Source organism: Cyprinodon tularosa, unplaced genomic scaffold (assembly GCF_016077235.1).
Source record: "Cyprinodon tularosa strain WSP-4 unplaced genomic scaffold, ASM1607723v1 ctg166, whole genome shotgun sequence".
Lineage (NCBI taxonomy): Eukaryota > Metazoa > Chordata > Actinopteri > Cyprinodontiformes > Cyprinodontidae > Cyprinodon > Cyprinodon tularosa.
In genome coordinates this window covers 2,431,717-2,458,947 of record NW_024038493.1, presented here as the reverse complement: position 1 = coordinate 2,458,947, position 27,231 = coordinate 2,431,717, and the positions used below count along the sequence as shown (strand labels likewise).

Here is a 27,231-nt window from a genome sequence, read left to right as displayed (position 1 = left end):
TAAGGAGAGCAGACAATGGGCTCAGCTCAGGTGGTGCAGGTGGTCGTCTGACATGCGCTGTGTGCTCCGGCGGAGATAGAAAGGAAGGCATTCCCAGCTTGCTGGCAGTCTCCAAAGCATAAGGGGAGGGGGTTTGTCATCTGTATGCGTAGGGAGAAAGAAGCCAAAGCAAGCCGGCCTCCTCAATCACACCAGAGCTTAACAAATTCAAATTTTATTCCAAATTGTTGTCTTGAAAGTTGAAACTAATCTGTTTCCACTTTGAGGTAATGTGCTAAAGCAGAGCTATGGTTGAATTATCTCCTGGAGACAAAATAAGGCCCGGACTGCCACAGCGAGTGGTTTGCGTAGTTAATGAAGGAAGCTGGCGGATGTGACATAATGTGACAGTTATAACGGAGGCGCCGCAACCGTGGTGAAGGCCCATTTGCTCCGTGCTGAGGCCGAAACGATGCCAAGGAGTGGGGAAAACCTCCACCTATCTATCACCCTCAGGTTTATGTGTGTTCATGTTGGTAAGGGGGATTAAAGGAAGACACTCCCCCTAGTGGGCGTGGATTTGAACACAAGTGCTTTACATCTCCCTGCCTTCACTCTTAATTAAGCCTCTACTCTAAAGGAATCCCTTAGCTCCATCTCCATGATCTCCTTCCAAAATGTCACAGTGCAGGCAACGAAAGACCACCGCTGGCAAATTTACATGAGCAAATGTCAATTAGTTCTGCTGCTGTACAGAAATTAGAAGAACCAGTAAAATTTGTGAGATTACGCTCATTGAATTCTGATGATATCAAACCAAAGGGTCTTAATTGGGAGTGATCAAGTTGCTCCAACGCCATCTGAACATCAACCTACAGTAATGATAGCTTCCTACTTTGGCGGTGGGAGACGACATAAAAAACTACAACGAAGAAACCTGATCCTGACTTTAATCTGTACAATGCATCCACCCAACACAGTAATGTCTGTAATTTGTCTGCTATTTCCTATGACACTGAAAGCTTCTAATTTTTAATCACAACTGGTAATTAACACAGTTAGAGGCACTGGGTTTTCTTTGGATTTGACCTCCCTCCAGGCTACAGCTGAAGTGAATACAGATGTTTATGTTTTTGGGATTTAAACGTGACTTTTGTAGTAATGTAATTGCTGTAACCTAAAACAACCTTTAAAACCTAAGACTTGTTTTGCTTCCATTGCTGTGCTGTGAATAAGTATTTTCTCCTTCCCAGATCGGCAAGATCTTCAGTTGGTTAATTGACTAAAGAGTAAAATTTATTGATTGTGTCAGTGAGAGTAGGTTATTTCAGATTATGGAGCAGGAAATCACCAGCAGGTGTCATGGGCTAATGATAAACTTGGAATAAACACTGGCTAAAAGCTGGATGTCCTGGGATTTATCAGGGCAACCCTGAAGAACTGTGATAATTCCAGGTGGTTTGTTTTTTTTAAAACCAACAAGAAAGGTCCTTGTGAGAGGGAAGAAAACATAGGAAGGAACATCGTCATTCCCTATGTTGCTGGAGTCTCTGTAAACTCCAGAGACTTTTCAACCAGCATTAGATCCCTGTGCATTTCCAAATCCAGAACGTTCTGGGACAAAAACTGGTTCACCCCAAAGATAAGACACGCGGAAACATGACCGACAACCTTATTTATGGAATTGTAGTGAAGAGTGCACAGACCTGTACATTGGAGAAACCAAGCAACTGTTACACAGGCACATGGCTCAACATGGGAAGGCCAATTTCTGAGGACAGGACTCAGCTGTTCACCTACACCAGAAGGCTAAACGACTCTCGTTTGAGGACAAAAACGTCCATATTCTGGCCAAGGAAGAGAGGTGGTTTGAGAGAGGGGTGAAGGAAAACATCTTTTTTAACCCGGAAAATCCATCTCTCAACAAAGGAGGTGGTCTTAGACACGCACTTTCATGGTTAGCGTGGTTAGCGCACTCAACCCATGTACGGAGGCCTTAGTCCTCGACGCAACTGACCCAGATTCGAATCCGACCTGTGGTCCTTTGCCGCTTGTGTCTCCCCTTTTCTCATACCCCCTTTCATGTCAACCTTCTGCCCCAAAAAATTAGCCACTGGTGCTTTAAAATCTAAAAAAAAAAGACAGGCACTGATACCCAGAGGATTTACCTCTCACCTGCCCCTACCAGACTCTTCAATGAGGCATGTGGCCGAAACCACTCCTACGAGGGAGTTAGTGACCCGTCAGAACCCCCTAACAACCACAAAAACCCTCAATGTGACCTCTATGGCCAATCCAGTAGGAGCGATATTCTTTGTTACACCTAAAGTATATCAATCTCAGCACTCCCCACTACTAGTTACAACTGAGGAAGAATCCTGGATGAACTTTCTTCAAAAGTTAAATTCTGACTTTATATCAAGTAGCCAATGTCTGTCATCAACAAATTTTATAAACAAAATAAAAATACCAAATGATAGCTGAAAACTGTTAGTAATGGAAAGTCCCTGTTTAGCTATAAACCAGAATTCAATCAAGCCTAAATTCCCTTAATAAAACAGCCAAGCTAAGGTTAGCTTAGCTCATACGAAGTTCTAAATTCCATATCAGTTATAGTTTTAAAGTATATTTCGAATGCTTTCAAAACACAGTCATAGATGTTAAACTTTTTTTAAATAACTAATTAATGTAACCAGTTTTTTTACTTTTTAAGAGAACACATGTTAGCATAAATATGCTATGCTAACATTAGGAAGTTAACTCTACTATCACATGAGGTAGGATTTCCCTAAAATCAGCCAATGACTGATGATTTATTTTACATCAGTACGGTTCTAGAAACAACCTCGTAAAGTTACTGCCTTCCTGAAGGTCCTAAATCAGGCATGACCAAAGCCAGCCCTCAAGCCGCTGCCCAGCAGGTTTTTGATGTTTCTCAGCTTCAGCACAGCTGATTCCATTTGCAAAAACCTATTAAGCGACGTTCACACCAAACGCAGCAGGAGCAGCTGGTTAACATGCAAAGTCAATGGTTGACTCGCGTCAAAGCGCAGCAAAATGTCCCGCGGGTCAGGAGTGCTTAAGCATCTAACGCGCGCAACGCGATGCAAACGCGGCTGCTGCTCAAGATGGAAAAATTTTACTTTTGCTGCTCGACGTGCCGCATCAACCAATCAGAGAAGCTGATCTGGGAGCTGGCAGGGAGACACACACATCGCTGATGATGCAGCTCACTATGATCACTCCTCTGAAGCACTTTATTAACGCCTAAACTAACTTAAAATGCTGAAACCTGCCAGCAGAATATGTTCGCTTTTATTACCCTGGTGCCTGCAGTTTGGATTTAGTACATGAAAACCGCTTCCAGCGGCTGCGGCAAACCGCAAGGAGGCAATCGGGCCAGAGGCTGCTGTTGAATGGGATTCCTACTTACAGTGCACCGCCATATGTGGGGGTCTGAGCGCCTCTGACAGAGAAACAATATTTGAAGGCAGGATGGTAATCTTTTTTCCACTTAAAAACATATTAAAACTACTTTATTCCCACTGATCACAGAAAATACAGTTGCAGGGCAAAGAAAGTATAGGGTAGCTCAGTCCAACGTGCGTCAGATCCACTTTTCCACAATTTTAGTCAGGACTAAACTTATACAAGCATTACAAATGAAGCAGCAGATGCGTTTTTGCTGCTCCTGCTGCGTTTGGTGTGAACGCAGCATTAATCAGCTATCAATGAAAATCAGATGTCCTGAAGAAGAGAACTTCTAAAATCCCTTGAGGGCCAAGTTTGGACATGCCTGGCCTAAACGATGCAGTTGAAGCTCTTTATGCCAAAAAATTAGTTTCAAAGTAGTTTTCTTTTTTTATTAGACTAAATCTTTTGGGTTTCGTCAACTAAAAATTGGCTAAAACGTTTCCATATATTATTTACATGTGACTAAGCATTTTTCCCCAAACAACTAAAAGTAAAGCACAAACAACTCTGGTTTAATGGTAAACCAATGTTGATCTTAATCCTGTGTGATGCCTATGGCCATAAAATAACTCGTATTTTGCACCAATTGGAGCCTGAAATGCAAAGTTGGGCAAATCAAGGTGATTATTAACAACACATTAGAGCACAAATCTAGAATGACAAAATGGTTGGATATATGGAGCGAGCTAATTCCGTTTATAATAGGGGTTGTATGATTCATGAATGAAAAACTTTATTTAGCAAAATAGATTTTTGTCAAAACGTAGCAGAATAGCTTATGCTTGTTTGTATGCACAAAAAGCAGCTGGTTATTCTAGTGTTGTTGGTGCATCCCGAGAAAACGGCATGAATATGACTGTGTCTGATGAGGCCGCTCGAGGAAGGAGATGACCGATCAAATCAGGACTTTATATCCGGTGGATCAAGCAGTCAAATCCCTCCCCTCGTGCATCGTGGAGCACTGTTGATCCTTACAGATAATTAGAAAGACCCCAGAGGCTTATCTCCCTTCCTTAAACTGATCCTTCTCTGGCTACTCCTGCACTTTTCCCACTTTCAGTAGCATCAGCAGGGACATGCAAATCCCCCAGAGGATAGGGCACACATTAACTGGTTTTGTTTAGAGGTTTGTCATGGAAACCAATACATGGAGTGGTTTCTGGTCATCAATGCATGACGCTCATGGTAGCAAGAGACATGGGGCGGAGGATTAGCATTATTAATGAAGCCCTGGGGAAACAAAGTGCTAAACATAGATCACAACCATGCAGCATGCTGGCAGTAATAAATTCACAATAAATGTATAATGGGTTTTAGTGAGAAAAAAGAAACAGAGCTTGGAGAACATCAATCTTTGATGCCTTTGTATCTTGACATCTTTCTTTTCTGGTTGTTATTTGAAAAGGTCCAATTTCTAGTATCTAACAAATTTACTTTCAGAAATGTTTCTTGTAAATTGCATGATCAAATATAAATTAATATCAATATTTTCAGTATTAGATCCTTTATTTTCTTAAGCAGAGCTTTCCTTTTACACAATTTAATGTTTATTTTTGTACTTTTGTTTATGTGTGTAGGTCATATATCCTGAAAATCTAAATAAACAGGAAAAAATATGTGTATATATGGATGAATATTAAACTGAATTCATGGTATTTAAAAATCCAGTTTGTTTTTGATGCAACAAAATGAATGTAAGCCAGTCAACCTTTCTGGCTATAAGGGTATCTTTGTAGAATTAAAGGGGTCATAGAATGCAAAACCGGGTTTACATTGTCATAGATGAATAACGATAGTTCAGTGGGTGAAGTGGACATACAGAGAAGTTCAAACCCCATCGACACGCCCTTTCTCTGCAAATCTCTCAATTCTATCTAAATATTCATGATCATACCATAACAGGAAAAAAACCTGTCGTTTCATTCTAGGGCTTTTAAACAGGCTTGCATTAGGGCGCATAGAACAGCAAATATGCCATTTTCAGCCCAACCAATGTTACACAAACTATTCAGAGACCTTAAGGACCAGAAACCCTTTATAATCATTCTATGACCCCTTTAAGAAGAGAGATACTTTGCTAAAGGAATAAGAAGATTTACATTTGAAATAAGAAATTAAACAACTTCACTATCTCATTTTGTGTGCATAATATACACTCACCGGCCACTTTATTAGGTACACCTGTCCAACTGCTCGTTAACACTTAATTTCTAAGCAGCCAATCACATGGCGGCAACTCAGTGCATTTAGGCATGTAGACATGGTCAAGACAATCTCCTGCAGTTCAAACTGAGCATCAGTATGGGGAAGAAAGGTGATTTGAGTGACTTTGAACGTGGCATGATTGTTGGTGCCAGTAGGGCTGGTCTGAGTATTTCAGAAACTGCTGATCTACTGGGATTTTCACGCACAACCATCTCTAGGGTTTACAGAGAATGGTCCAAAAAAGAAAAAACATCCAGTGAGCGGCAGTTCTGTGGGCGGAAATGCCTTGTTGATGCCAGAGGTCAGAGGAGAATGGCCAGACTGGTTCGAGCTGATAGAAGGGCAACAGTGACTCAAATAACCACCCGTTACAACCAAGGTGGGCAGAAGAGCATCTCTGAACGCACAGTACGTCGAACTTTGAGGCAGATGGGCTACAGCAGCAGAAGACCACACCGGGTGCCACTCTTTTCAGCTAAGAACAGGAAACTGAGGCTACAATTTGCACAAGCTCATCAAAATTGGACAATAGAAGATTGGAAAAACGTTGCCTGGTCTGATGAGTCTCGATTTCTGCTGCGACATTCGGATGGTAGGGTCAGAATTTGGCGTCTACAACATGAAAGCATGGATCCATCCTGCCTTGTATCAACGGTTCAGGCTGGTGGTGGTGGTGTCATGGTGTGGGGAATATTTTCTTGGCACTCTTTGGGCCCCTTGGTACCAATTGAGCATCGTTGCAACGCCACAGCCTACCTGAGTATTGTTGCTGACCATTTCGATCCCTTTATGACCACAATGTACCCAACTTCTGATGGCTACTTTTAGCAGGATAATGCGCCATGTCATAAAGCTGGAATCATCTCAGACTGGTTTCTTGAACATGACAATGAGTTCACTGTACTGAAATGGCCTCCACAGTCACCAGATCTCAATCCAATAGAGCATCTTTGGGATGTGGTGGAACGGGAGATTTGCATCATGGATGTGCAGCCGACAAATCTGCGGCAACTGTGTGATGCCATCATGTCAATATGGACCAAACTCCCTGAGGAATGCTTCCAGCACCTTGTTGAATCTATGCCACGAAGAATTGAGGCAGTTCTGAAGGCAAAAGGGGGTCCAACCCGTTACTAGCATGGGATACCTAATAAAGTGGCCGGTGAGTGTATATACAGATGCAAATTAGCAACATGCTACGATCTGGTACCATGCATCAAATTGCAACATTTATGTTTAACTTGTACACTTTCCTATTAAATAAAGTTTATTAATATCCGAACATTGACTATAGTAGCCGCCCTCTAGTCCCACCCCTGTGCACTTTTGTTCATTTCTGAAATAACTTGTTTGGTTTCCTGCAAGAGGTTTTTTATAGATCTTTGACTGAATTCATTCCCATTTAATTTAAATACATGTTCTGTCATCTGCAAATAGTTTGACATATGAAAACTGTTTGCTCTGATTAAAAAAAATATGAAACAGAATAAATCTAGAGAAAAATTCTTCTTTTACATGAGATTTTGACCATCCGTTGATGAAATTGCTCTATTAATTATTGGCTATCCATGCATGCAAAAGTAATTAGACTAATATTTAATGCATTTGACTATGACATTGTTTGTTTAGAGTAGTAATTACAGCATAATGAATAAAAATTTAGATGCTAGAAATAGAAAATAATCTCTTTTTATTATACCAGCATTCAGAAAATAGTTTAGGGAAGAAAAAAAAACTAAAATAGCCCTCAGTATAATTTTATATTTTTTTTAAGTTTCAGAAGTCGATTTAGAGATCAATGAACAAATAAAGGGAACAATAAAGTCCAGGCTTACGTCTGGAACACACTGAGCGTTCCTTCGCCTGATAATTTGATTCAAAGAAAAGATCCGATCCTGTCAGGAAGGGGAGGGGGTGAGTAGGGGGAGCAGGAAGCGTTGAGGCCTGGCTAATGAGTACAGGCCAGATTTGTGTTTGCTCAGCACAGAAATGTGCCGCTGCAGGGAAGTGAGTGACACCGAGGTCTTCCTCTAAGCTTGACCAGATTGGATCTAGTGGCAGCGGGTGGCCACCTCACAGAGGAAGGGGGGGGACACCGCAGAGATGCAAATCTGAACCCACACACACACCGATGGAGAGGTCTGCACGGGAATATTAACGCACTCACAGAGCCTGTGATCAGGAGGCAAAATCTAAAATCTCCACCGTTGTCCTTACTAAGCAGCTGCTGCAGATGTCGGCTTATGTTGCACAAAGCTGATCCCAGTACAGGCACAATTTTCTCTCTAACTCTGAAAAGCATCTGCAGAAATTCTCGCTTCTTAGCATCTTAAGCCACCAATGGAGTCAATTTCATGTTTAAGGTTGTTTTTTTTTTCCCCAGCACATCAGAACTCTCCTTCAGCCTGAACACCAACCGTACGTCTGCCTGTTAAATCACTGTGGTTTTTATCATACGGCCCTGGAGGACAGAAATTAAGGGTCTCCTGCAGCTCCTTTTCCCATATTTAATTCAGTGACTGATTTGTTCATTAAAATACTTCCTAACCATCATTATTTCATAAATTTTGCAAGACCTAATGTTAAAGCGTAAGAAGGGTATCTAGAAACCTTTGTTTAGTGGGTTACTAATAGAATGAAGACCAAACAATTCAAAAAATATACATTTTTACTTCTTATAAAAAAAATGATCATTCATTTTAAGTAAAATGGCCCTAAAATAAATAAACATAACAAGATAAAGGAGATGTCATATCTTATTCCGCTGGCAGATCATTCAAATTTGGTATTTAACTTAAGTATAAACACACTTAATTCAAGAAAATCCAATTTACTTTTAGTTCACCTTCTGCAGTGCAGAAAGGGGGAAAGGTGAAAGCAAGACGTGAAAACAACATTTTAGATATAAAAAACACATTGTGGATAAATATTGAAAAGAAATTACAAATATTTCTGTAAAATATAATAATTCATTAGATGTTGTTATTATCGCCGCTCCTAAACCTCCAGCCACTAGGTGGCAGCGCATTGGTGCTTTGCAACAGCAACAGTAGAGCCACAACAAAATTTCCTATTGTTTTTCTAGAGCTATAATATTATAAAACCTGCAATACATCATCTTTGTTAATGATATATTTATGATAAATTTTATTGTGATACATATCATTTAGTTAAATTCTGGCCAGCTCACATCCCTAATAAATACGTTTATTTTTTCAAAGACCTCTTTCACAAAGCAACACAGCAGATGAGTCTGGGAAGTAAACAAACACCCGGAAAAACCCAATTCCCCATTTACAGTGGTAGCAGCACGGTGGTGGCAGCAGAGTTCATAGAAAAAGCTAAAATGGAATTATATATATTTTTTCCAGCAATTTTTATTGTCATTACCCTGTCACAAGTACAGCACAATAAATATAACTAACTTAATTTAAATATGATATTATTAATAGTATTACATAATGATATACATGATTTAAATAATAAAAAATACCAATTAATTGTAAAATAGTGAATTTAATATTTCAATATTATATTAAATAATTACAAATACAATATGAAATTGTAAAATAAATAATCTAATATCTTTAAAAATTGTACCAAAAATGAATTGATATGTATGATTAGAGTTTATAATATTATAAAATATGTATAGATATAGTTTTAGATGTTTGCCAGCCTGTTGCATCGGGTTAGGAGCTGAAATCTCTGGTCTCCATTTGCAAAACTGATATAAATGTATCCCAAAATACTTGCTCGATCAGGAGCTAATTATATAACATTTACATTCTATTTTTCTGTTTTACTTCCCCTTTACAATTATCTATTACTTTAAGTGGTTGATAACAAGGAAAAAATAGGGGTTTGAACACTTTTACAACCTCAAAAGAGGCCAGAAAAAGAAGGAAAAAATAGACCACACGATTAAAAAAGATGGGAAAGGAGGGCAAGAAAAAGAGGAAAGACAGAGGCTGATAAATAAAGGGGCTAATGGTGCAAACATCTACAGCCAGCTTTGCATTCGGCATGTGCTCGTGGGTCTGTGCGTGTCTGTGGTCGTTATGTGTGGCGGTGGGAGTGGAGGCGCCCCGAGTGTGGCGGCAGATTAATGGGGGCCATTATCTCAATGCCCAAAACACTCAGTGATGAAGAGTCACTGCCTGGCGACAGGCCTCGGCCAATCAATTTGTGGCACAGCAGTCACCTGCCCGGGTCATACCCCACATACGGTTGCTGTTTGTGGCCGAGATATGGCGGAGTAAAGGGTGGGCGGTGTCGGTCATTTAGATTGCCATGCCATTAAAATATAAAGTAGGAAGTATTAAGAGGTAAGCTGAAGAAGAAAATAATACTAGAGTATATCCCGCTCTTGAAAAAAAAGGAGTAAACTATAACCTTTTATTGAATGACATTTACTCAGAGATAGAAAAAAAACAAGGCATTTCTTTTTACACACTTCAAATTGCATGCAAATACATAATCAAGTCTAAAAATGTTTATTTTAATAAACCCAACTGAAGCATTTCAGATAATTGTAGTAGTGGTTATTCAAATCAAGTAATATTATTCAAATTTCATTTTATGTCCCAGAATCTTCTAAATTTCTGGCATATGCTGAACTTTCTTTGGATTTTTTTCAATTTTGGGCGTATACACATAGTATTCATAACTAGTCAAGAACTTACATCCAACGACAGCCTAACTTATGCATAACACAGCAGTGTAATCCCAATGATATGTCACAAGCCCGGCCTGCATAAAAGCACTAGAAGATTTCTCTAAACTTTGCAGTCACTGTATTAACCTAGCTGCTTTATACTGCCCACCATAATAAAAAAAAAAAAAAGAAAGAAAGGTTTGAAGTCGCTGCAGATTCAGCGTCATGTCTGCTAGGAAGTTGATGAGATGAGATCATGCTGATGTTGGAGGACAGCTAGTATGTATCAAATGTATCAAAACGCTGCAAATTGCTATTATATAGTAGCTGTAAGTGAGAAACATTTTCAGGGGTCGTCTGCAGCATGTCAAGTATACCTGCATATGTTGACATGTGTTGCAGATAAGTTCTTGATAAGTTACGGACAATGTACTCATAGGTTTTGGATAAGCTAGTCACCACGACTTATGAGTAACTTAAACTTAACGTGTTTGAACGATTAGATAACTTATCTGTAACTTATGGCAGGTATGAGCATATGCTAATTGTTAGGAATCCAGCCTGTATGGGTTGTGTTTTTGTGTTGTTCTCTCCCTCCACCACCAGGTGGCGCCCTGTTCTCGTTGGTCCTCCCACACACCTGCGGCTGGTTGGCTCATTACTGAGGACTATTTGAGCGGTGGACTGTCGCTACCTCGACGCCAGAGTGGGTATTCTAGCCAAGCTGAGTTTAGCTTTGTCTAACTGAGTCTTTGTTTTGACTGAGCCTAACCTTGTTTTTGTCTTTGCCTTTTTCGGCAGGAAGCCTTCCTGCAAGCTGGATGTTTGGCCTTCTTCCCCTAGAAGGATTGTTTGAGTCTCACACTGAGCAGGAAATTAACCTCCACAAGTTCCGTTCAAGTCCTCCTGGATTTCCAAGTGACCGTCTGCTTAATAGCTCCTCAGGATCCAACCAAGTCTAAACCTGCCCGCCTTCCAATGAGTCTCTACCTCTGGATAAACCCACACTTACTGGATTCTGGGAGGAAAGTTTTCTCCACTAACGTGAGTCCCATTTTCTCTGTCTCTCCAGCCATTGCTCAAAGTTCCCACGGGTCCTGAACTAACCACTGATACTTCCCTTCCCTCTTCCAGTTCCGGTTCACCAGCACACTGAGTTTCCTGAATCCAACCCCCACTGTCCTTATCAATAAACCTGTTAAAACTTTTACCCTGGTTCTCTGAGTGGTTTACTGCATGTGGGTCAGATCTCTTAAGAAAATCATGACAAAAATATTTTGAGCATTTTTCGTGCTCAAACCTTATACAAAACTTACCCGTAACTTATCAAACACACAGCAGTGTTTTTACCAAATTTTTCATACATCGGCATATGCTGGCTAAGTCGTCCAGTTTTGACAGCGGCATTAGGAACAGTGCGGTAGAAATACACACTAACAATAATATTAAAAACTGAAAGCTGTTGCACATGCACACCTACGCAAAGAATGTTTGCTGTGCTTGCGTGCTATAATGCGTTTTTTCTTTTTTAAGCAATATGGCATTTTATGCTGCGGCCCTGGATCTAGAAACCAGTTGCAAGGAAATTGACTCAAGAATAAATTCACAAGATAGAGAAGATTAAAGAGTGTATCGGTTAGTTTAATTTTCAATATAGTAGAAACATTGATGGAGAATTTAACTTTATTTTAATTGAATCAAATATTCCTGTCCCTAACCGAAAACCTGCAAAGAAGGGGTCATAATGGCCAAAGCTTCCAGTCAAATTATTTTCCGTGCATAGCTATCAATGGAAAAATAAACTTTTACGGATTAATGAAAAATAGAAATTACATCAATATGTTAGTGAAGAACTAAATATAGTTATGCTGCTATAGGGTTAGGCTGCTAGAGGACGTAGGGAACACTTTCATCCTTCATGAAAACTGGTTCATAGCTAATCTGTTCACAGTTTCTTTTTTAGGCAGAGCCACCTAGTTTACTGTTACTTTTTCTAACATAGAAAATTATTTATAAATCAGTTCTCCCATATTTCTTTTGTTTTTCTGCTTCTGTCTTCTTGAACCCAAATTTGTTCCTGGCAGAATGCCTCTCCCACTGAGCCTGGTTCTGCTGGAGGTTTCTTCCTGTTAAAATTTTGTTTTTCCTCTCCACTGTTACTGCATGCATGCTAGGTGTGATGGATTTCTGTAGAATCAGAAGATGGATGCTTTTAACTAGCTTCTGTAAGATGAAACCTTAACCAATCTGACAGGATGATCTTATGTATTTTGTCTTTTTGTCTCTGTAAATTGCTTTGAGGTGATGTGTTGTAAATTTGATCTATATAAATAACCTGAACTAATTTTGATATATCTTATATGATAGAATGTTGGACTACCTCTATGCGTTACCATTAAAATAAAGCAACTGTACTTGATTGGATCTCTTGTAATGATATCACAGGGTTTATTTAACCGTACTTATAAGATTGGATACTGCAGTGGAAGCCTAAACAGTCAGTTTCCTTGCCTTGTGTCTTATGCAGTATGCCCTTTGGGGCACTTTTTCAAAATCTGTTATTTTTACACATTCTTTCTCCCTCCCTCGCCTGTCCTCTATCTTTGCCACAACCTTTTCAAAGCTAACTCAAGAGCAGGGGGAAATTATTCTCCCCTTAGCTAGAAAATTGTGCGTCTTCTGAAGAATGCTCTCGCTGCTGGAGAGAGGTTCCCCATCATTACCTTGAGAGCGTAGAGATCATTCAGAGAAGAAGCCGCAAGTTATTTATTCGGCTCGAACGCTCAAACACACACGCACAAAACAAAATGGGCACGGCACAGATACACAAAAACACACTTATGTCTGCGAAGAGGTAAAAAACGCTCACAGTGAAAGGATGTCCTTTTTTTAAGGGCTTGAAAAAACATCCCGGAGCGAAGTGATGAGGAACCTGTGAGGAGGATCCGCAAGACAAATGAAACAGAGAGGAAAGAGGCTACCTGGCTTTCCTGCTGTGAACATTTCAACTATAAACCCATCTTGTTAAAAGGACTCCCTGCTGCGTACGGGAAACATAAAGGAATAAAGGCCGTCTCATTCCTTTTTATACTGTAAATATATAACAAAATTCTCAAAGGGGGACACCACACATTTCCACATCAAACACAAGCTTATTCCTAAAATTACAAGGCATTTGTCTTTCGCAAGGCAAAGTCTAAACAATTTAGGGAGTGTATTATAGTTAAATCTGTACTAATGTATAATATAAAGGAAATTTGAATAGTCCGTGAGCAGTCAGCAGCCTACCTGTAGTGGATTTCTTTTAAAATGTCAACTTTTCTTTTTAAATGTCAATTTATAACCTAAACCTTCAAATTCTAACGCTGTTTTACGTGAAACATGATTGATAATGGGGCTGGATATCGATTCACTTTTCAAGAAGCGGTTCTTTTCTATCTGTTCTCAAATTCGATAAACATTTTTTAGCCTCAGTTACATCACTGCATAGTTATGCAGCATATTGATTCTAGTTTTCACTGATTCTTAATAAAGTAATGGCAATTAAATCAGTCTTTAGTAACAGAATTTATTTTGTAAACGCAAATGTAAAAAATAGCTTAGCTAACTGAAATTTTTAGGATTAAGCTGATTATGGACTGATGCCCACCATTTATCTTAACAACAATGTAATTATTTACTGTTAAAGTTTAAAGTTATCAGCATATGATCAACATATGAACCTGTTTTATATTTAATACTCCTTAAACAGAGTCAAATCTGACTTTATCACGCCCAAATGTATGCGTTGCAATTAGGCTTCAGCTAAAACCTGCCAGAAAAACCATAGTGGGAAAGTAAGTGGGTCGTTTTTCTGGTTTTGTTTTTTGGGGGGGTTCCCCTAACCTGACTCCGCCAGATGGATTTGCTCCGCATATCCATCTGGAAACCTTCCATTGAAGTAATTTTGGGAAGGGGCGAAAATACTGGTTAGCTGATTGGCCTATGTTGGTGATAGACGGGCCAAATAAACCAATCAGATCAACGAAGCATATGACGTACTAACAGAGCGACGACGAAAACACAACCACAAGCCAGGCTACTCTTGCCGAAACCAGTCGGGAGAAGAGCAAAAAAATCTTTTCCTCTGAGAAAAGCCTCCAGAGCAGTGTTTTGCTCTTCTTTCAGTGAAGAAATACTCTGTAATTCCGATAAAACTTGCTCGATAGCCACGTTAACGCTAGTTTCATCGGCTGAAGCCACCATGTTCTTTAGACTGAACTGTCGCGCTTCTCGTTGCGTCACGCCTCAACGCCTCAAAGCCAACGCTGATTGGACGTTCGTTTGGTGAACGGCTCCAAATTTTCTTTAACGGAGAGTCTCCAGACTGATTAGCAAGTGAAACCTTTAAAGCTCGCGAGATCAGGATGGTCCCACGAGGCTAGGTTTCCCCACCTAGTCTGCTTGTTCAAACCAAAAAAGACCACAACATCACACTACCAAAAAGCACGTTTTTTTGTCTTAATTAAGATGACCAGATTTCTGAAATCAAATATGGGGATATTTCAAGCTAATAGATAAAAATAAATAAATAATTACATTTCATCAAGATGAAATTAGGAAACGGGGACTATAATGGTTTCATTTATCTTTTACAAGTATATCAATATTTCAACAATAAAAATCAAGTGTAAAAGCCAGGAATATGTAAATAGAGTTTTTTTTTTTTTTTTAAAGAAAATAGAACTGTGTCTCTGGGTTGGGAGTGAGAGTGGATGGGTCAAGAGTGGTTAGCTGTTCTTCCCATCAGTGTTCCAGTTTTCTTCAACTCTCATTCAGTCTTCTTTCTATCTGTCTTCCTATCTTCTTTCTCTCTCCTCTTCTATCAGTCTTACACTATTCTAAAACAGAGACATTAATGAATATAACTTTCAAAATCATTAGAATGAACAACAGGAAAACATATTATTATTATCTCATCTGATTTAATACCAAAAATGCTAATAAATATATATGTTTGATAATATTTGGAGCTAGAAGGAAGAAAGCAACCCAATAAGTGAACATTAGATAGGTAGTCTGCGATGGATTGGCGACCTGTCCAGGGTGTAATCTGCTCTCGCCCGTAGAGAGCTGGAGATAGGTACCAGGACCCCTCGCAACCCGGCTTGGGATAAGCATAATGGAAAATGGATGGATGGATGGATGGATGGATTCTTCGTCTGTTTAAAAAGTGGTGCGCTCTGTTTCTTCTTTGTGTTTTAATGGAAGCTGAGATCCTTAAAGATCATTACAGTGCAACAAGCGGTGCACTCTTTTAATCATACTAAGGTTAAAAGCAGCGCAAAATCCAACCGTAACAGCTGTTTCTGCCCGCAACCTGCTCCCTTTTCTACCATAAAACATTTCCACCTCATTCATAAAACTCTAAAATCGAGGACATTTCCGGGGATGAGTTTAGCAGGGGACAGGTGGTCCAAAACAGGACTGTCCCCGGAAATTGGGGACTTCTGGTCACCCTGGTCTTACTGGTTTTACTCCAGTCCTGTAGGGATGCTAACATTAGTCTGCCTTGATATCACCAAAAAAATCTAATCTTGCCATAAATAGTCCTGTTATTTTATCCCACTTTAATGATTTCATAATCATAAGGTTAAATTGCCTGTTCCCACTTTATACTGTTTAAATGATCTTATTTCAGATATTCCTTGCTATGATGTCTTTCCCATTTAATTGTTGTTTGTTCTCAAGATAAAAATGTTCATTTGCTTTAAAGCTAGGGTAAGCAAGACAAAAAAGAGGTTAGCCGAATTGATATTTTATTTATCAGAATAACAGAATCGGAAAAACAGCCTACATTTCTTGACATCATTTGATTGTTTTAGTTAAAAAGGGTGTGGCTTCATATGAGTTTTCTAAAGTAAAAAATGGCTTGTTTCTTGAAATCTCTTTACCAGTGGTATAAACCTTGTTGTATGTTGATACCAGTCAAGCTATCTCATTAGTCAGAGATAAAAAAAGCTATATTTGGTCTTTACTTTTCAATTATTCTATCATCTCGAGACCCGTAAAGGCTGCTTTAAATTAAAATCCAACCAGTTCTTTCTTCATTTTGGGTAATCATGTCTTTTTTGGATACCCCAAATGAAAAAGCGAATAACTTAGGAACTGTAAGCCCAAATTACAAGTGCAATACATTATTTGAAAGCTAACACCCTCTAGTTTCTGAATATATATATATATATGGGTGAGTAGAACACAGACCAAGCTGCATCAGTTCAAACATGACCCAAAGTTGTTCTTTTTATTCTCGGAAATTATAGATCTTTTTTCAACAGCAGTAATAAAGACATGCTTGAAAAAAGGCAGGTCTCATTGTATTACATTTGTTCTACATCGTGTCAACAACAAATGCAGAAAATTTCAGACAGTTCCAGAGCTGTGGGGCTTTGAACTTTTTGTGTCACCAGCGTCTCCAAAAATCTCCAAATGTACCAAATTGTTTCAGATGTTTTTACTATGCTTTGCTTTATTATTTGACCCATATAATTTGAAGAATAAAGAATCTGAAGCACTTTGATGGCCATAAAACATTTATAAAGCAATTATTTTCAACTTTTTTCCAGAATCAATGTATATAACAAAATATAGATTTTTTACACCTATAATAACATAAAAATCTACAAAAGATAGTGAAACTGCTGCTTTCAGCAGCTTTATCTCTTGGTAAGAAGATAGTTTAATTCAATTTAGTTTATTTATATAGCGCCAATTCACAACACGTCATCTCAAGGCACTTTACAGTTCAACCAGATCATACAGTCAAATTGATGCAAAGTTTTCCATCTAAAGAAAACCAGTTGATTGCATCGACTCATTGACTCGAATGCAATCCCTCACACTAAGCATGCTTGTAGCGACAGTGGAGAGGAAAAACTCCCTTTTAACAGGAAGAAACCTCCATCAGAACCAGGCTCAGTGTGAGTGGCCATCTGCCGAGGTTGACTGGGGTTCAAGGAAGCAGCCCTTACTTGTCATCCAGAGTGGCCTGTAAGTAGAGCTCTGCTGCTCTGAAAACATCCAATGCACAATTCAAAGCAGGCTCATGTATGCGTACTCATATCTGTGTCTGAAAAGTGCAACGAGAGTCCTTTTCCATCAAACAGCAAGTTTTAATCCAGCCCTCTGTTTCAATAGCTGTAAAAGGAACTTTTCTAATACCATTTGTCTTGTTCATGAAAGGTTTAATCAGATAAAGCAATCCTCCTGAAAGAAATTTGCTAAAATTATAGGTTTATTTTATGTTTTAAGATTACATAAAACCCACGAACAGACATCGAGAAATCTCATCCATTCATAGCTAAACATAAATTCCCCTAAATATATCTGCTAGTTTATAATTTTCACTTAGTTACCTTTACCCTGCCATTCAAGAATGTAGGATCTGTTAAATCATGTTCAGCCTATTTATTAAGCTGAATGCACAAGTCAAGGCCAGCTATAAATAATCTCTTTTCTCATCTCTAACTCAATGGGTCAAGACCCTAACATTTTCCCTTTGAGGTAAAATCAATCCAATGGTGGCATTAATTACCTGCTATAGCAATCTGTTCCTCAAAGTCTAGGGAATAATCCATCATGGTTGGATAAAGGGTTAAGCACTCCCTCACTGACCTCCCCAATCCAAAGAAACAGGAGCTTCTATTCGTGACAAATGACTGTTGGCCAAACTAAACCAGAACACAGGGTATTTAACAACCCATGGAAATCAATTACAACTGATTGGCTGATAGCGGACAGGTCTGAATCTAATTAATCACTATTAAGGATTTTTTTTTATATGTTTATATCTTTGCAATATACTGACTTACTATACTTGCTATACTCTTATAGTAGTTTTAGTTTCCCTTTAGCTTTAGAGGTACTGATCCTCATTTTCAATAAAACTCATGGCATTGCTATACATTTGCAGATTTTAGGAGTTTTAAGATATTATTTAATTGATAACTCCTCCATTTGACCAACCTGCAGTGGCAGATGGTTTGTTTTGGGGGACCATCTGGGAACATGACCATGGAAAATGTGAGGAAAAGAAAAAAGGGACTTTAAAAAATACTTGGCAGGTGATTGAACAAACCATCTGTCTATCACTTTCTCACCAACATACGCGTTTGACCAACCAGATCAACTATCACAACCAAGTCTTTTAAGAATTTTGTGGAAACCAGCTGGAAAGCAATAAGACATTTAATCCAGTGCACCTAGAGAGCTGATATTACTGAACACAGCCTAAATTTTAGCAAGGCTCTAATAGTTTGTTCAGGAAAGAGACAAAATCAGTCAAATCCCACTTTTCATTAATATTTGTCCATTACTTCTACATTGTGATCCAATAAAAGGTAATAATGCCCTACCTGCCAAAAAAAGGTAAATTGTGTAATAAAAAGTTCAAATTGAAAAGAAAATAACATTTAGACAATAATGTAATAAATCATTATCAGGCTATTAGGGTAGTATCATGACAGCCTTTAAAAATGTAATAACTATGAATAATGATACTGGTATCAGGCCTGATACCACTGGCGTGTAATTATTTTTATATCCAGAAAATAAATTAGTTCCATGCTAATATCCTTCACCTTATGAATACATAGATGCTTTTTTAACCAAAACCTGGCTTTCTAAAACTGACAGTTGGAAAATTGAAGAAACTCTAAAGCAAGTCCTACAAAGGGCAGATCAAGTAATTCACTCTTCAAATAATCCACTCTATGTTGAATTTGAGCTACCGCCATCTGGCAGGGTTTCAGGCAACCAAAACCATGAATTAACAGATAAATAAAACTTAACTCAGACCATCCTAAAGGTATATTTTAAAGATAACTGGGCTTCTTTTGTTGTTAAGCCTGTCTTAACTGTTAGGTTTCTGTTTGTGGTGAATGTTTTTGTGTTTTCTTTTTAGTTTCTTCTCCTACCCACTAGATTGTGCCCTTTCCCCTGTTTGGCCTGGAGGGCCTCTTCCGGTCCCCTCCCCCCACACCTGCGGCTCGTTGGGTCATCAACAGAGGAGTATTTGAGCAGCGGACTGTCACCAGCTCGAGTGTTTGCAGGTATTGGGTACTCTAGCCTCTCTAAGTTTAGCTGAGTCTAACCTTTAGTCTTTGCCTCTGTGAGTCTTAGGTTTTTTACCTCTTTGTCTATTTGGTTCTCCGACAGGATAACCCCCCAATCCGCTGGATAAGCCTGGTCCTTCTTTCCTTGGAAGGAATTATTCGTCTCACATTGAGCAAGGGGAAACCTTGACCAGATCCGTTCAAGTCCTCCTCAAGAAAGTCTGACAGTCTGCTCCGCTGCTCCTCTGGACCCACCATTAATCTGCCTGTCCGCCCTCCAACAAGTAACCATCATCTCGGGACAATTCCCCCACAAACTGGACCCAAGGATCAATCAAGAACCATACTATGTGAGTCAAAACTGTTCCATTCATCTCCTTCCATCAATTTTCCTATGGACCATGAACTCATCACTGTGATCTCCCCCTAGAGTTTCTGGTTCCAGTTCACCTGACCGCAGGATTCCCCCATCTGAGAATAACCTGTTTTCTCTATCTCTCTCTGAGTTTTGTAAACCTCACCAATAAACTGTTAACTTTTTCCGTGCCTCTGAGTGGTTTTCTGCATGTGGGTTAGATCTTTGAGACCCATCATGACATTAACTGATACTTGTATACTGTATGTATGTAACTGATTATATTACAAAAAAGTAAAAAAAAAAAAAAAAAAAAACAATCCACTGGACTTTGTTTCCAAGTTTGAAGATGTTTCGTTTCCCATCCAGGAAGCTTTTCCAATTCAAAATGTAAGAAATACTGTTGAGTTCGAAGGCTTTATACAGTAGCCCAATAAAGCCTTGTTTTTGTTTAGAAAACCGGGTCCACACCTTTGAAATGGGGGTCGTTTGGCTTCTTTTGTTTGCCTGCAATGCTATAGTAAGGTATTGGGCATTGCAGGTTATCAAGAGAAGCCAAACTACCCCCATTCCAAAAGGGTGGATTCCTGAAAGTATTCCTGACATTGTGAATTGAAAAATCTTCCTGGATGAAATCCAGTGGATGTTTGTTTTTTGTTTTTTTACTTTTTTGGAATGACTATAGCCTGGATGACTGAGAATCTTCACCAGCATTGATTTTATTGTGATTGGTTTAGTGTGTGACCTATGTATAAGGGTATTGTCTTGTTTGATTTTCTCCTTCCAACCTGTAAGGACAATTTCCTAAAGTCTACACAATAAAAATTATTCTGATACAGATACTGAAAAAGTGCTGAGACACTTAAGGACCCGATACTAATTTAATTTTCCCTCCAACAGCCAGTTTTAATGTAGCCCTTTAAATGGTTGTGATATAAAAAGGCAAGCCACAAGAAGCAAAAGTGGGGGTAGCCGGAAGAAGCAGCCCCCACTTATCTACAGAGGCATCTCCGGGTTAGTATGGTACCTGGAGTGCTCTGTAAGCAGAGCTCTGCTGCTCTAAAATCTTCCGAAGCAAAAGTCAAAGCCGATTTGTTGCTGATGAAGATGAAAAAGGTATGCTCTAAAAAGCTGTAAAAAAGGAGTACAACAAAAAACGCATCTCAAGTGTAACAGACCTGTTGAAAGTCAACAATTCTTTGAATATAGGCGAATGTTAACTAAGCTTGCATTAAGTATTCTTTTTCTCTGTAATGGCAAGAACAAAGATTTCAGTAAAATATATCTGATATCAGTGCATTTTTGTAATAACTTAGTTACAACTTAGCAATAACTTATTTAAAAATACATAAAAATGGAAATTCAGTTTTTGAGAATACATATTTTTTTAGCAGTTTCCATAGTAACAGGCATATTAAATACACAAGTTAAATATATTTTCTGAATTAGTGCTGCAAAGTCCAATAGGTTCATCTCTTGTACAAAGGCACATTCTAGAACACAGGAAAAAGAACCAGGGCTACATGACCTAGATGCTTTTAAAGGAATTGAGAAAAATTTCTTAAAAGAATAAATAACTAAACAGTATGAATAGCAATTTGAAAAAATAAAAATAATCCATGAATCTATATTTAAACCTAATCAGAAACTGTGGCAGTTGAACAATCACTACTAAAACTACAGCAATAGGTGACTAAAAACGATTTAAAACAAAATTTGCCTTGGATGTGTATAATGATAGGCCTAGCTGTAAATGGTCCATCATATCTCTGAAAGAACTGTGATAGAAGCCGATAGAGGATTCCTTTGTATCAAGTAGATTTCTACAGACACGTGGTGTCATTACAGCAAAACAACCTAATGATTTTTTATTCAAAAGTTCAGAAAAGGTCTGACAGAAGTAGCCTACAATAGTTAGCAAACATAGCACACTTACAGTCGTTCTTTGCAGAGGTATTAGTTGAGGTCTGAACTTTGAGAGATTAATGAGATGGAGGACAGAGTTTAAGTTGACAAGGCGTGTCTGTTGCTTAACATTGCTGACAACAGGGAAAAGGGTCGGCACAATAATTACGATGAGGAGGAAGAAATGGCAAAGATTAAAGCAAGTGTTTAGGTGGTTATCTAATATCACATGCCAGCTGCATTAAGCAAAGTTTCGATATTTAAAGGTAATCAAAGATTAAAAGTTTCCTGTCTGGGACATTTGAGCCTGTTTTGTGTCGCACTGGAATTAACAAGCTTGTTGGAATAAAAACCAACATAAAGCCTTACAATCTATTTGCAGGAAAGCGAAGGCCTACCTTTGCGATTTGGACACACCAGTTGAGCAGCAGCTGCGATCCGATGTTGTCCTTGTGTTCGTGCACGTAGTCCAGGAGGCAGCCGTGGGGCATGAGCTGGGTCACCAGCTGGATGGTGGGACTCAGGCAGACACCAAGGAGGCGCACCAGGTGGGGGTGCTCCATGCTGGCCATGATCAGGGCCTCCTAGGTGAGATGGGACAAGAAGACACAGAGGGACTAAATGGGATGGCAGCGGACGCTTCATTTGCTTTTGTTAGATGTGCATCATTTCTTCTTGTTATGCCTTTTTAAAATGTTTTTTTTTTAAATATATATTGTAATTAAATTTAATTTCCAAAAACATAATAAAGTATATTGCTTGAAAATATAGCTATAAAACAAATGTTTAATTATTTATTTATTATTCCTTAATATCCAACTTTTTATGCCTTAATTGTTTATTTGCACTAATGTTGAGTTGTTTTTAATTTTGCTGATTTTTTTTTTTACAATGACAAAAACAGGAGCAATGATTGGTATAAACTGTCCTTAAAAATAATTAATTAAATATACTACTAATAAATACATGTAAAAAGCCATTAACACTTTCCACCAAATTGCTGACATGCAGTAAGAAATAAACACATTATTTGGTTGTTTCTTTTAAAACATTGTATGGTTACACTTTTTTATGCACTTATTTTTTTGTCTTCCAATTGAATTTCTTTACGTAGGGTTACAGAAAACTTTCCATTTCTACTGGTAATAACACTAATTAAATGAACTTGCATTTTCTAGAGTACTCAAGTATTACCACAAAATTTCTTTTTCACTGATTGCCCTTTAGGTGTCAATAGTTTATACAGTAGCTTCATCTTTCTCCCTTTGATAGGAAGTTTCATTGACCAAGAAGCTTTGGTGTTTAACTGTCTCTTTTTTTAGGTGGAGTTGTTTGTTATGGTCACTGACCTCTAGGAGCTCTCTTCATGAGAGACCTCTCTCTTTGTGTTTCAGGTCTACCTGGCTATTACAGGTGCAATGTGTTAAAGCTCGTCTGTCAACCCATAAAGAGCTTCAAACCTGAGATGTTTCTCTTATTTCCTGGGCCTTGATCTGTAGTGATCTTGTTTGTGGGCCCTGTAGTGTTACTGCGTGTTTGAACAATTGGCTAACTAAAGCATTTTTCTGTTCACAGTGGAAGCTGGTAGGGGTTCTCTGCCATTTTTGTTTGACTGTTTTCTCCTCGTTTCGTGGTTAGCCAGGGAGTTCAGGTATTGTACTTTCTTTTCACTTTATAGACTGTGTTTGCCTGTCTAGCTCAAGCCTCCCTCACCTTGAATCTGGCTAAATGTGAGTTTGCCAAAGCTATCTGGTGAAAGGAAATAGGCCATGGCCAGGTATGTCCCGTGAATGCAAAGGTTGACGCTATCCTAAGCTACCCTGTGCCCACCACAAGACGTGAGCTTTGGTGGTTCTTGGGTTTGGTTGGTTATAAAGATGTTTCTGCAGGAACTTCTCAATGGTGGTGGCTCCTCTGACAAAGTTGTATAGTCCAAAGGAACAATTATGTGGACCGCTGAATATCAACATGCATTTGACTGTGCGAGGTCCTTTCTATGCAGCGCTCCTGTATTGGCAGCTCCGGATTTTAGCGAAGTGGACGCCAGCGCCACTGGGGCTGGAGCAGTGTTTCTCCAAGATGGAACCCAGTCACCCAGTTTCCTACTACTCAGCTAAGTTCAAGCCTCATCAATTAAACTACTCTAAAATTGAGAAGGAAACATTGACCATGCTGCTGGCTTTGCAGCATTTTGAAGTTTGTGGGTTCAACAAGTCCTGTTATAGTCTATAGTAGTATTGCGCCGATGCCATTTTTTGGCCCCGATACCGATACCCGATACCTGGCTGTGCAGTATCTGCCGATACCGATACCATAATAATGTAAAATAATTGCCATCATGGCTTTGTCAAGCTGCTGCCTTCCTTTGTGAAGCAGGAAAAATCTAATACAAAGTGAATCCAGTAGAACTTTTTATTGCCTACCAGGAGTGGGTGACAATAGTTGAATAAACTTTGGCTCTCACCATTTTAGGGCAGTATCGGGGCCCCGTCCGATACTGGTATCGGTATCAGTGCAACACTAGTCTATAGAGACCATAATCCAGTAGTCTTCCTGAACCGTATGTATAACCACAGCCGGTGGTTAATGCGGTGGGCCTTACTGGCCCAAGAATATAATCTGGACATAAGAGGGGCTGATAACGTGATAGCTGATGTACTTTCCAGGATATAATGCTGCTTACCTCCCTATAGTACGTATGATGCTGAAATATTATTTCATGAAGGATTTTATTGGGCAGAGTGTTACGGTCACTGACGTCTAACACTGTTAAAATACAAGTTTAAACAATCATTGCTTTAAGCTGTCTAAGAATTTTGTTCCTTTTTACTCAAACTTTTAGACATTGACACAAAAAAAAACTAAATATTGCAAATAATTGTGTGTACTGTGTTTGATAAACATGCCCCCTACCCAATATATATGTTTTAACTGGGGTTTTTTCAATAAAGAAAACACGTGTGACAATACGATAAATCCTGATACATTAACAAAGATTTTTATAACAATATACATCTGGAAAGTATCCCATCTTGTTGTTGCCCTGCTGCTGGTGCAGAGCAGCTTAAAAAAGGCTATACACACATCTACTTTAATGATGCAAATTTGGTGAGGGGGAAATCATGATAAAAGAAAACACAAATTTTGAGATTAATTTTTTTTTTTTTCAGTTTTCCTATAAACATCTAACCTTAATAGAGGTTTATTCTTTTTTTCATAAATCAGATGTTTAATTTAAGTCTGGTTCAATGTATTGGCTATAATTATCAAAAAACAATTTAGAGTTGGAGTGAGATCCCTAACTCCAAACATCTGGGATCATCAATACCTCTGCATGCAGAACATATGTCAAGAAAACTCAACAGAGGGGGAAATCTTGAAAGACTCTGTCTTCAAAGTCATACAAGCACAACCGCTTTCATCTAAATTTTAGCAAAGGAAGATGTTACACAGACACATTTAGAACACCAGAGATAGAGATGTCCAGCATGTTGCTTACGATCAAAAACTCCTTTCTGTCTTTTCTCTATCACTCTTGTTTCATTTTCTTGTGCACGTGTACTCTCCTAATCACACTCTCCCCCCCTCCTGCTTCCCCTCTCCGCAGCAGATGAATGTAGAGGTTTGAACAGTTGGGGCTCGGAGTTGGGTAATTGTCAAAGCGGAGCTGAAAAGCAGAAGGACGCGTGGTGGTGATGAAGTGTTATGATTGCAAAGACGGGTACTTGTGGCAGAAGCTGCGATTGCAGTTGTTGGGGGAAGGCACTTGGTTTAGCTGCTCTCATCTCCTTGTGCCTCTCTCTGACTCTCTTGCTCAGATTCAAGCATGGAGGCACAGTCCCTAGCCAACTCTTTGCAACACTCAAGGACACACGCTGGCTTTCTTTGCATATGGCAAATGGTCAAGAAGGTGGATATCCGGGCTTGGCCCTCAGGGCAGCTGACAAATGGATGAGGTCCTCTTTAAAATTTATATACAGAAAATTGATCTTAGAGGGAGAGTGGACTAAATTACTTCGAACCATGAGCAGGGAGACACGTGCTGTCATGATGTTTTTCAGCAACATTAGGAGCTTTCTGTTCAAGAAGGGGTTGCAACATCTTCACAACATAAATCAAGTTGCTACCTTATGCAGACGACTCAACGCTTTACGCAGAGGACTTCATGCTATTCGCAAAAAACTCTGTGCTTTACACAGACGACTAAGCTTTTAGCAGACGAGTGCACGCTTTACTTAGTAAACTGCACTCTTTACGCAGACGACTCAGCGCTTTACGCAGAGGACTTCATGCTATTCGCAGAAAACTCTGTGCTTTACACAGACGAAAACTGGACGCTTTACGCAGATGACTCTATGCTTTATGCAGAAAACTGGACGCTTTACGCAGGTGACTCTATGCTTTATGCAGAAAACTGGACGCTTTACGCAGGTGACTCTATGCTTTATGCAGAAAACTGGACGCTTTACACAGATGACTCTATGCTTTATGCAGAAAACTGGACGCTTTACGCAGATGACTCTATACTTTATGCAGAAAATTGGACGCTTTACGCAGATGACTCTATGCTTTATGCAGAAAACTGGATGCTTTACGCAGATGACTCTATGCTTTATGCAGAAAACTGGACGCTTTACGCAGATGACTCTATGCTTTATGCAGAAAACTGGACGCTTTACGCAGATGACTCTATGCTTTATGCAGAAAACTGCACTCTACGCAGATGATTCTATGCTTTATGCAGAAAACTGAACGCTTTACACAAACAACTGCACCCTTTACGCAGATGACAGCAAACTTTTCACAGAAGACTCCACACTTTACGCAGACCTCTGCATGCTTTATGCAGACTCCAAACTTTCAGCCAGACATTAGATCAGGAGAGGAAGACAAAAGTAAGGCTTAACGTTTTAAGTCTTTTTCTTCTGTCCCAAGAGTCATAAACTATGTCCGGTTAAATCTTTTTCTACTCTGTGGGCAAACGTTGAGGACTCCTGAAAGTGTGTGCGACATTTTGTGACTATGTGTGTTTTGCTTTCTCTCTCATCTCCCTGAGCGCTGACCTCCATTACTGCCAGCTGACCCGACTTTCCCCATTCCGCTCCCTGGCTCACTTCCTCCACAACACACACACACACATTTAGGGCATATATGCTGAATGATAGACTAGCAGAAATTTGCAAAACTCCTGCATGTTTCTGGAAGTCCCTATCTCCATAGGTGTGATTTAAATTACTGTATTTCAGTTATTAAATAAACACTTCTGATTTATATTCACTAACACAAGCGAACCACACTACATATTTTACATGCAAAGCCCTTGGAGGCTGTACACCGTGATGGATCTACTCTTTGCATATGAGTGTGAGCGTGCCCGTGCGCGCGTTTTTTGTGGATTTTCTGAGTGTGCTTTGGAGCCGGCACTCCAGTGGCCAGTTTCTCTGTGGCGAAGCGTGAGCCTGCCTTTAGATTGCTGTTTAACAAGCCAACAGACAGAGCATATTGGCTCTGGATGGACAGATACCCTCCCCACCCCCGGGGAGAATGAGAGAAAGGAAGCAAGC

At 39.2% G+C, this 27,231-nt stretch overlaps 1 protein-coding gene across 2 annotated transcripts in view; it reads right to left on the bottom strand.

Annotated features, from left to right (window-relative positions):
• LOC119780802 (receptor tyrosine-protein kinase erbB-4-like) overlaps window positions 1-27,231 on the bottom strand; it is a 465,078-nt gene that overhangs the window by 31,282 nt on the left and 406,565 nt on the right. For both annotated transcript variants that reach the window (XM_038280976.1, XM_038280977.1), the window contains exon 20: window positions 22,066-22,251. In XM_038280976.1, coding sequence (XP_038136904.1) covers window positions 22,066-22,251 — 186 coding nt within the window. The remainder of the gene's footprint in view (window positions 1-22,065; window positions 22,252-27,231) is intronic.